We start from the raw sequence: 12,059 nt of genomic DNA, 5'->3' as shown, positions 1-12,059 counted from the left end.
CACTTTTTTGTTATGTATATAATTCCATATATAATTCCACATGTGTTAATTCATAGTTTTGATGCCTTCAGTGTGAATCTACAATTTTCATTGTTCATTTTCATGAAAATAAAGAAAACTCTTTGAATGAGAAGCTGTGTCCAAACTTTTGGTCTGTACTGTATATTAATATATATAAAAATTGTAAAAAGAAAATTCTAATAGGGTCCAATATTATCTTCGACCCTGTTAACTTTCTCCGTAAACAGCAACAAAAAGATCTTGCCTGTGTTACACAGAAGAATGTTGTACAGGATTGGAATGACATAAGGGTGAGCAGATGCTAACAGAATTTTCATTTATCTATTCCTATAAATGTGATTTCAGTGATCTATTCCTATAAATGAATATTTGAATGGAATGAAAGATTGGATGCGTGTGTCAAAATACTTAAGATGCAGAATATGACTTTGTTGCAGGACAGGTATAAGTGAAAATGACTACGCAGAGAGGTCACATGTGACTGGGATGTGGGTAAGGTTACTCTATCGTTCTCACCGGTGAAGTGCTCGAGGAATTCCTGCTCCAGTTTTATGGCTCTGTCATAAGTCTTTCTACCTTGCTCCTCCATCAATCTCTTATTCATCTCTCTGTGAAGGACACAGAGGACAAATTACTTGTGCAATCAGTTCAAAATAATCAAGTTTAGCATTTAATGTGTGTTTTTAATGAGCCTTTGATAAAATAGCATTAAAATAAGAGTAAAACTGTAAAAATAGCATACAAAATATTCTCCACTGATTTGGGTTTCACAAACACCGCAATGGGGTAGAGCTGTGCTAACTGGAGTCGTTTGATGGCATTGCCCGACACATCCAGGATGCAGTGCTTGCCCTTAAAGAACAATGAAAAACAGATTGTCTTGTGAAAAACGCTGCGCAATGCAAATCTGAAGGTCAGCATGTCACTCTCGCACACCCACACAAAAAAGTTCCTTTATTACTTCTTCACAAGTCAAACGTGTTCACCTTTTCTGCGACCTCTCGCACCGACTGCACGCTTGTCCCGTAGAGGTGGTTGTTATATTGGCCGGCCTCGATGAACTTGTGATCCTGAATGTCTTTTTCCATTTGTTCCCGTGAATTAACAAAATGGTAGTCTCTGCCATCAACCTCGTAGTCTCGCTTTGGTCTAGTCGTGTCTGGTCAAAAATATAGTAATGGCCATTAAAACGATGAAATACTGCAGGAGATAGGATAAAACCGTGTGTATGTACTCACGGGGAACACATGATCCAAACTTGTCCGGAAACTCCGAGATTAGATCATCATTGATCCGGTCTTTCATGGGACCAAGGACAATCACTGGACGAGCATAACTCACTGTAAACCACAATAATAACCTTGCAATGGGTCAAGCAGAATTACACACACACACAGTCAAATATTGGTATTATTGAAGTAATATTGACCAATGCACCACAATAAAAGAAAGCCATAATGAAAGACCCTCACCTTCCTGTTGCGCGACTGTCTCGTACGAGAGGACATACTCTTCCTGTCCACCTAGAAGAGACAGACAAGAGTTCAAAAATCCTCATGTACTGAGTAATGAAGTTGAATTAACCCACTCACTAAGCAAGGTGCACAGATAACCACTGTTTTATCACCAGAAACTGCCATGAGGGGCAAATCATATACGTTAAATAGCTTATGAACTATAAAGCATAGTAAGAGTAAAGTGAGCTTCTGTCAGTTATTATATTAGCTTTTGCTACTGCATTTTTTTAAGATCAAAACATTTCTTTATTTGAAATATTACATTATATATTTTTTTTTGTTGTAAAATCTTTACTCTGACGCTGGTCATGAATGGTAAACATCTTTCAATTATGTGCGCATATCCCACAAAGAAAAGCTGAGGGAACGAAGGGAACTAAACACTCAAACTCAAGAAGTTTAAAGAGATGAATTCAATAACAACATGATGAAATGAAATAAAAGGGAACGCAAACTTACGGTAACTACTTTCACTATCGCTGGCATTAGAAGTTACATGCTCTGAAACCATAAAAAAGGAAAGTAAACACCACAGACACAAAAACAAGCTTTGCAGGAATATTTCAGACACAGCACTAAGAGCAGTAACCAGCAGATGGCAGTGTTAAGACTTGCGCAGGACTTTTGAGACTTCGAAGCTCATTTCATTTTGTTCAATTTATCAATTTATCATATCATACAAGTCAGACTCTCTAACCACTAGGCCACGACTGCCCCACAAAACGTTCTGCCATAACAAATGCATCTTAAAGACAGTTATAGCAGTCAAAGAAAAACATTTAATCATGTAATAGCCTCTGAATGCAAGAAATTCTCGAAACAGTCATGGTGTAGTGAACATTGATGGACAGAGGGACACCACTCCACCACCCAAAAGTGTCTCAGTGTAGAAGCCTAAGAGAAGACACATATACTAAACATTTAGGCATAATGGAAGATTGTAAAAACCCTTCTTTCATCACATCAGTCATGCTGATCTTAACCCCTCGTGTTCTGTTGTGACTGTTTCCACTCTGCTATTCAAAATATTGGGGTTATTTATTTTTTTTATTTAGCAAGAATACATTAAAGGGGTCATAAACTGCTTTAGTTTTTTTTATTTAGTACCTTTCTCTGAGGTCCTCCTAATGGTATCGAGACTTTTACATCAAAAACATTATGATTTAGAAGTAATAGGCTATTTTCTGTCCTGTTCAGCTATGTTAATAATAGGAAATGTTTCCTTAGCACCCAATCAGCATAAAAATATTTTATGAAAGATCATGTGACACTGACGACTGGGGTAATGGTTGCTGAAATGTACCTTTGTCATCACAGAAATATATTACATGCTATATATAATATATATATATATAATAAAGTATTTTAAGTTGTGAAAATATAATGCAGCATTGATGAGCATATGATAATTTTAACATGAAACATTAAAAATATTACGGACCCAAAACCTTTTTACATTTATTTTTTTAATTATCTTCTGATTTCCCTAATATTGTTTTAGCATTTTTGATTTGACCAAGAACATAGAAATTTGTAAAGATTGTATCACAAAGTAGACATGCTTTTTTCAGAAACTGTTTATACAGTAGCTGTCTGTTTGAAAGAGATCAGATGAACTGTACTGAAGGGAGTGTGCATTTCAGACAGTGCAAACATCAAACAGAACACCAGTTAAATTTAGCATTCATTGCATTTGATATACAGTATTTGTCCCCAAAAACACATCTCAAACTCATCTCCCAAAGCAAAATCACAACAGTAACTATATTTTTAAGTATTCTGAAGAAAATAGAATGGTGCAAAACTTGCTGCTCCAATGCTAAGGTCTTGTGGATGGTTTCCAAGACATTGCTACACAGTTACTAGGTGGTCGCTTACTGGTAAGTTAAAAGAGCCCACTCCCCAAGCCCTAGGATTTATTTATTTATTTGCCCATTTTGAGATTCACTAGGCAAAAAATGACATGCTCAATAGCTTAGCGGGGGTATTAAGTAAAGGAATAGATGTGAGTTACACACAACTGTAATTCTTAGTGTTAGGCTTTTGTTCAAAGACCTGAACCTGGGGTTCCCAAACTTTTTTGTCAGCTGAACCCCTAAAAAGTAAAATATTTACTTGAAGTATCCCCTAAGATTTAAACATTTTAATTTTCTAACCGTTCACGGTTCTCTGATGTAGGTTAATGGGCATGACATGCATTTATTTCTAGCAAGTGTTTTATTTTGGCTGTTTTTCCAATTTTCCAGTTTCAAATGATTTATTTACAATACAAATATTTATTTCTTAAATTCTTTCCTTTCAAATATTCAAACCCTTGAGCTTTTAACATTAAATCAAGTTTTTATTTTAGCGAGAACACTGGCTTTGTTAATTTAGGAACAAACATTGTGGAAAAATCTGAATTTGAATAGAGTTAAACTAATGGAACAGACTATATATTCAACTGAATTGCAGTCTTTGATTTGAAAATCCTGATTTGATAAGATATATCACTATTTTTAGTTTTATGTCAGTTAATTTTGCTGCACCATTTGTTTATTTTAATTGAGTTACTTATTAGCTTTCATCAACTCACAAACCCCTATTTAGGAAACCCTACACTGAAGTATAATAAGCACCATTATTTAAACAATGCATTTATAATGCAAATTTTGTTAAAGGGATAGCAAACCCAAAAATGAAAATCTCCCTCATGTCTTTCCAAATCTGTAAGAGTTTCTTTCTTTTGTGGAACATGAAAGAAGATATTTTGAAGAATGTTGTTTTCCAAACAATTTTAGTTCCAAAAGATTTCCACTGTATTTTTTCACCATGTAATGGAAGTCAATGGGACATGAAACTGTCTGGTTTCCAACATTCTTCAAAATATCTTATGTTCTGCAGAAGAAAGAAATGCGTACAAGCTTGTCACTTTAAGCAATACTCTAGAAACTGTCACAATACATTTCCTTGTGTTATTGTCATGGTTAAACATGTTTCCATCCTGTTGTGAAACAACACATAAATTATGTAAATTATATAAATTACTAAATTATGACAGATAACCCTTTTTTGGGTAAACTATCCCTTTAGGAGAAGCAGAATTAACATGTTAAAGGCATAATGGACAACAATGGACCTGAACATAGCGCTGATCTGCAAAGCTTGTGTTTTACAGCCATCTAGACACAACACAGGCTGCAGAAAATGCAATTCTACTTGAACATCACTGCTAAACATGTAAGAAAGATTTATGGGAAATAACGGGAGTCTGGTGGGGCCGGTGGGGTTCTGTAGGTCTGCTGTAGCCTTTGTGGACTTACTCAAGCCTTTGTCGTCACTCAGGTCCTGTGGAGCAGTCGGCAGAGAGCACGGAACAAGAGAAAACCACAAAAATAACAATGATTACTAGAACAACAAATCACGTCTTACCGATGAACATTGCTCCTGCCTTGCAACAAACCCAGATATGGAGACTTCAGTGGTTTTTGATGGATATATGGTCCCTAAATTATCTCACAATAACATACAGAGATCAACCAAATTTGCCGTCATGTTTAGGGCTGTTACAGAAGCAGGAGTTTTGTTCAGCGGTATTGGCGTAGCCGCGTGTGGAGCTACCCTGCCCTGCACACGGCTAATGTACTTACGGTCCACATCGCTCGTTTCCTGTTCGCTGGGGTCCTTGTTCTTGTTGAAAGAGAATTTTCGCAAAAAGAGGTTCTTTTTATACTTGTCATTGAGTGACTGCTGGGAAGGAGGATAGGGAGGGATGGAGGGAGGGAGGGAGGGAGAACAAAAAAAGGAAGAACAGATGGAATGGTGTTGGGTGTCTAGTTGAAGTATGAACAAATGCCCAACTTAACAGATGCCCACGTTACTGACACTACAGCCACCACCATCCAATAAGAAGATGCCGGGATGACACAAATCACTAATGCTAGAACTTATAAATAGATACGAAACCAAATCTTGGTTTGGAGATGGCAACAGACACAGTAGAGTTTATGAGGGATTTCGGAGTATCAGATACATTTTAAGGGTAGTTACCACAAGCAAGCTTTGCACGGTGGGTTTATAGCACAATTTGGACAAACCCAAGGACATGCAGACAAGGCCCCAACATTAAGTTAGTTGATTAAAGTTAAGGTCAAAGGGTTTGGACGGGAACAATGTTAGAACACACATAAAGGACATAAATAGCGGAAGTAATGTGCAGGAAGAGAAAGTGAAGAGCAGTATGACATCAATGGCAAGAGTACTGTATACATCTCTTTCGTTCTTAGAAATATTCATGCACTCATGCTGCATTAGTGAATGCAGTTGAAAATGCTGAGACAGTGAAGAGTGGATGATGAGTTGGTCTGGTAAAAAAACACAATACTGCTGCAAAGACTAAAGAGTTATAATCACTAGGGCTGGGCAATATAATGAATTTCGACAATATATTCTGTGGCGATATCAAATACATCAACATCGTGAATAAATATATATATATATATATATATATATATATAAAAATAATTTTTTTCAGTCTATAAATACTGTGATATATCTTGAATGTCCAATATGCTGTTTTGGTGATAAAAAAAAGTTTTTTTTTGTTATTATTAGTGTTAAAAAGAGTTGCACTGCTTAATATTTCTGTGTAAACATTTATATGAACAATACATGTAAAATACACATGTATTTCTTTTTATTTATTTTTTTTGCAATATTGCCCAGTCCTAATAGTCACATGCGGTTAAGAACTGTGAACAAACATACAGGATTAGTACACTGTATTCAGTAAAAATAGATTTGAATTCATTTTACAAATAGAAACTTTCAAACAAGCATCTCATTTAAGAAGAATGGCTCATCTCTTACATACTTCACAACTTTGTTAGAGTTTACACTTGCCAGCTGTTAGTAGCCCTTGTGAGAACAGTTTTGGCTTTCAAAAGTCACACAAGAGGTGCAACACAATGTTTCTAATGCTGAACATCTTGTTAGCACTTTTCATCTCAAATTAGCATAAAATAACAAGGTTTTAAAATAGGCTACAAGGCTTTCATTATGGTTTCTGATTTCTGTTGAATTAAGGCTATGTTGGCATGACTGTGAGTAAACTGAATTAAATCTTTACACGAAAGACCAATATATAAATGTATTAATCTATTTTAAAGGCATTAAAAGCATGTTCTGACATGCCAGACATGGTAAAAATTTGAGCAGCAAACACTTACCCCTTTGTCTCGAGACTTGGAGTTGAATTTAACCGTCTTTAACCTGGCTCTTTCTTTTCTCTCCACCCTGAAGAGGAAGGAGACAAACACTGTAGGATGACTTTTTTCCACTGTTAATATACAACAACTGCCCCGAGTTTCTTATGTACATGTGTAAAAAGAAAAACAAAAAAGTATGCGGAGAAATGCATGAAGCCAAAAAACATTTGCTTTTGCAAGGACAAAGATATTTTAGTAAGACATAACTGTTTTGAAAAGGAATATACATGTGGTGTATATTATATTTATCCCCACATTATTCTTAAAATGCATGTTTTTATGTTCCATGATTAAAGGATTACTAAAGGAAGTCCTGTATAATTAGGCTGGTTTAGGGTAAGGTTCACCAGACGCTGCTTTGGCGTGCCTCTTAGGGAGTTTACATGATGAGACGCTTGATTAAAATACTATGCTTTGATGGATCCAGATGACATCTAACCTTTCAAATCCAAATATGATTACGCAGATCAGAAACTTTCACAAAGAGAAATCCCAACTTGTTTCTAAAAATACAGAGCATTGCTGGCTGTCCCCAGAGCTTCAAGACCAAAGCGTCATCAGCGGGGAGACGAGAGAGGCGAATGTTTTAAATGAGGTGAGAAGTCAATTATCAACTTCAATCAGCATACAGTTGGGAGGAGATAATGAGAGAGAAACTCTCACAGCATCACGCATCAGTACTGAAATATAAGGCTCTAATTAGACATGGGTAACAGCAAACCCATGACCTTGTCAAAAATAGAGCAGGCTTGTTTGTCTTGCTAAAGTTACTTTCATAGCTAGCATCTTTTGTATCCTAAATACAATTAAATAATTGTATCACGTTTTGTGTAATAACTTTCCTTCACTCAGTTATTACATCTCATATTTCATCTCCAGCAATCTGTCATTTTAGTAACCAAGTACACCTTTTTTTATAATATATTATTGGGGGCACAGAAACACCCACATCAAACCATTTTCAAATCTTCAGCTGCAGAGTCAAGTTAAGACCCTAAATTATAGATTTTTTGGATGCCAAAAATCATTAGCATATTAAATAAAGATATCTTATGAATTTCCTATGGTAAATATATCAAAACGTAATTGTTTAATAATATGTATTGCTAAGGACTTCATTTTGACAGCTTTAAAGGTGATTTTCGCAATACTTCGATTTTTTTGCACCCTCAGATTCCAGATTTTCAGATAGTTGTACAGTATCTCGGCCAAAATTGTTTTTTTTTCATATATACAGGTGCTTCTCAATAAATTAGAATGTTGAGGATAAGTTCATTTATTTCAGTAATTCAACTCAAATTGTGAAAATAATGTATTTAATAAATTCAATGCACACAGAATGAAGTAGTCTAAGTCTTTTAATTCTTTTAATTGTGATGATTTTGGCTCACATTTAACAAAAACCCACCAATCTCAACAAATTAGAATATGACGACATTCCAATCAGATAATGAACTCAAAACACCTGCAAAGGTTTCCTGAGCCTTCAAAATGGTCTCTGACAATCACTGACAAGGAGTGTATGTCACAAAAATTAAGGCTGGTGTTGGTCCATTGTGTTTTTTAAAACCAAAGACACTCCACCCGTTTAAACAAGAAATTTTGGAGCACTTCATGCTTTCTTCTGCTGATTTCATTTCCTGCAGGATTTAGCACCTGCCCACACTGCCAAAAGCACCAAAAGTTGTTTAAATGACCATGGTGTTGGTGTGCTTGACTGGTCAGCAAACCCACCAGACCTGAACCCCATAGAGAGTCTACTGGGCACTGTCAAGAGGAAGATGAGAAACAAGAGACCAAACAATGCAGATGAGCTGAAGGCCACTGTCAAAGAAACCTGGGCTTCCAGACCACCTCAGCAGTGCCACAAACTGATCACCTCCATGCAACGCTGAATTGAGGCAGTAATTAAAGCAAAAGGAGCCCCTACCAAGTACTGAGTACATGTACAGTTAATGAACATACTTCCCAGAAGGCCAACAATTCTGCATTTTTTTTCAATTGGTTTTATGAAATATTCTAATACATTGAGAGTGAAATGTTGGGTTTTTGTTAAATGTGAGCCAAAATCATCACAATTAAAAGATCCAAAGACTTAAACTACTTCAGTCTGTGTTCATTGAATTTATTTAATAGATGAGTTTCACAATTTACTGAAATAAATGAACTTTTCCTCGAAATTCTAATTTACTGACATGCAACTGTATATATCCTATCAAAACAAAGCATACTTCAAAAGGAAGCTTATTTAACTTTCAGATGATGTATAAATTGACCTTTAGGACTGGATTTGTGGTCCAGGTCACATATAGTCTCAAATATGATCATTTTTGGATGTCATTGTGCAGATATACGTGTGCTCATTGCTCATGTGAAATTACAATGCATAACTCAATTAAAACACATTTAAGAAAGGCAGTGAACTGAAACAAGACCTCGTGAAAGATACATTAGTGGAAAGACTACGAGTTGTGGGGAATGTTGCTTTAAATGCACAAGTGTGTTAATCATTGTAAAGAGGGTTAACAGAGCTATATTTCTACAGTAAAGTGAGCTCTGGAATGCATGGGGCACAGCCTACCTCTTTTTGCTGGGAATGACGCCCATCTCCTCGATCTCGCCATCTGGAGTCACATGCCGTGCTTGCCACCACTCCTCATCCGAAGCATTCAGGACATGTAGGATATCGCCGAAGCGGAAGTTCAGCCCCTGACTGGGCAGGCCGGAATCTTTCGTTATGTCATAATCAAACAGAGCCCTAGAGGAGTGAGAATATAATAAGAATTGTTTTTCAGAGAAGAAAAAATAAGACAGCAAAAAGCCATTGAATGTTAATGAACTCCTTGGTGATAAAGTAAATAAAAATAATAATAAATAAACAATATAAAAATTTCATATTAAAGTGCAACAGAAACTACAAGCATGCAATGTCGTATTTATAATTCTGTTTTTTCAACTGAAACTTTTTTCAACTGAAAAAGCACAAATGTTAGGGCATGACAAAACTTCTATAGGCCCCAAAAACACCCTCAGACCTCAGAGGGTTAAGTCATGAAGTTGACAAAATCTGTGCACGCAGTAAGTATTTGTTATATATGAGTCACATTTAAGAATAGGTCTCTGAAACGCAGTGGTTTTCAAAACTGTCCTGGAGCAGCCCTGCACTGTCTCCCTCATTTAACACACCCGAATCAACTCGTCAGCTCACTAGGGTTAGAAAAGCGTGTCAGCAGCGGAAGCTCTAAAAGCAGCCAGAATAACCTAATAGCCAAGCTGTTGTGATGTCTGTTAATCAAATACATATGGTTTTATCTGTTACGGTGAAGATTGCTTTAAGTTCACTTAAATTAGAAGTTGTTATTTTTTATAAAGTCAAAGTCTAATACATGTTAAAATTGGTAGTTCTCTGTAATGTTGACTGGTTATAGTCAATTGTTAAATATTAGGGGGGGGGGGGGACTATTTCAAAAAGTCATCAGTAAGTACTGGTAAAAGTGAAATTTGCCTTCAGTCACAAAAAAGATAAATATTAAAAATATACTGTCTTTATGTTGTTTCTACATTAATTTAAAGATTGAATGTGAAATTATTGCAATTTAAAAGTAAAGTAAAACATTTTTTTGTTAGGTGATTGTTTTTAATTTCAGGAAAAATGTGTGATTAATTAGTTCATTTTTTTTATTAATTGACAGCACAAATAAAAATATATAAAAACAATTAAATAATAATGAAAATGTTAATCTTAAAAATATCCTACTCAAATTTTAGTCAAAAAGTTGGATTTTTCTGTAATTTCTGTGCCACTAACATCACCAAACAAAAACTGCAAACATATTTTCAAAAATGTTGAAATCTTCCACTGGCAGGACAAACTGAGAGTCCCACCCAAAACTCATGCTAATGTCTTTAAATGATCTGGATTTTCAAACAAAAAAGCATCTTTCGATTTCATTCAAATAGTTTACATTTTTCAGGTTTAGTTTATATTAAGATAGAATGGGAAAATGTATTACAAAAAAGCCTTTATTTAAAAGGTCAAAAGGTAAGTAAGAATTGGGCAAACAAAATTATGATTTTCAAGGGGAAAATTAAAACTTCTTAAAAAAAAAACAAGTGATTAATCACATGCAAAAGCAAAAAAAGCTCATAAACTGTGCACACATGAGATTCTATGATTATTAATCTATGAAGACATTGTAAAACCATTGTGAAACCATTCTCTTATGCCAAAGTTATTATTTGTTTCATCTTAAAAAGCCAGTCTTCCTAACTAATTTGCTCACAGACAGATTTCCTGAGACGTTAAGTAGGCCACTGCTGTTCTGTGCATGTGCATTTAAGAGAAATGGAGCTGAAGTAACTAGCTGTCCAAGCTCTTGACTAGCTTATCTCGATTTCCTCATCAATAATGAAGCACTTCCAGGAGGAAGCCAGGGCATCTGAGAAGCTTATGGGGTTTTAAGGAACATACAGACACCAAAGCCTTCTTTAACCCTCACATGCACATAAAGAAACCTTATATATCTATTAAGCAAATGATGCAGATTAATCTGCTTAGAGGTGTAATAGGCTACATTTGTATCCTTGCACAGATGAAGTAGAGACATTAAGTAATTAAAGCAAAGGGCCTGCAGAACGAAGATTAAAATCTCAATCTATGTAGGTTTGAATGTATTATCTGATCATAAAACTGGTGTCTCTTTCAAAAAAGTCCAAGTTATATTTGTGCTATGACAGCCAGTGGAACAATGAAACATTTTTAAATGCATTAACTAGACACTTGCTAGAAAATACCATTGAAATATGTTCCATGAGTCATGAAAAAGGTCTAATTACAACATTTCTTAGCATAAGGTAAAAGGAAATGTAAAGTCACCAGTGGCCTAGTAAACCAGGACTCTGTGTCACAAACATACAGTACCGTGAGGAATATAAAGTCAAAGATGACTGCAGTTCTACCGGCATCCTTCCATCATTTTAAGTATCCATCAAAACAAGCTATGTTAGCTATGTTAACATTGCCACAACAGCTTGTGCTAGTAAACTTTTAGAAACAACCACAAACTATATCCTAAATAGTAAAAGTATGCATTAATCCACACTTGAGCAAACAGCCTCACTGCAACACACACTTTAGAGACTTTCTTACTCTTCATTTCCATCAGGGTTTCCATTAATCATTCATTTAATCCACTTAATATGTAATGTTCTGCCGACAATTCAAATTATTTAATTTTTCTTATGATGATCAATTTGATGAATATTTATCAGAACA

General features: G+C 35.4%; 1 protein-coding gene across 18 annotated transcripts in view; it reads right to left on the bottom strand.

Moving 5' to 3' along the window:
• The window catches only part of LOC128015600 (disks large homolog 1-like), a 112,683-nt gene that overhangs the window by 3,134 nt on the left and 97,490 nt on the right, over positions 1-12,059 (bottom strand). For 9 of the 18 annotated variants that reach the window (XM_052599549.1, XM_052599550.1, XM_052599552.1 and 6 more), the window contains 9 exons: positions 9,366-9,542; positions 6,746-6,812; positions 5,168-5,267; positions 1,998-2,039; positions 1,494-1,544; positions 1,260-1,361; positions 1,008-1,180; positions 764-873; positions 538-629 (listed from right to left, as the gene is read on the bottom strand). In XM_052599549.1, coding sequence (XP_052455509.1) covers positions 538-629; positions 764-873; positions 1,008-1,180; positions 1,260-1,361; positions 1,494-1,544; positions 1,998-2,039; positions 5,168-5,267; positions 6,746-6,812; positions 9,366-9,542 — 914 coding nt within the window. Of the gene's footprint in view, positions 1-537; positions 630-763; positions 874-1,007; positions 1,181-1,259; positions 1,362-1,493; positions 1,545-1,997; positions 2,040-4,840; positions 5,268-6,745; positions 6,813-9,365; positions 9,543-12,059 lie in introns of those variants that run through there. The other 9 variants (XM_052599554.1, XM_052599555.1, XM_052599559.1 and 6 more) reach the window with 4 other exon arrangements.

Source organism: Carassius gibelio, chromosome A6, assembly GCF_023724105.1.
Source record: "Carassius gibelio isolate Cgi1373 ecotype wild population from Czech Republic chromosome A6, carGib1.2-hapl.c, whole genome shotgun sequence".
Classification (NCBI taxonomy): domain Eukaryota; kingdom Metazoa; phylum Chordata; class Actinopteri; order Cypriniformes; family Cyprinidae; genus Carassius; species Carassius gibelio.
Note: the sequence above shows the minus strand (reverse complement) of the source record. Positions and strands in the feature narration are given on the sequence as shown.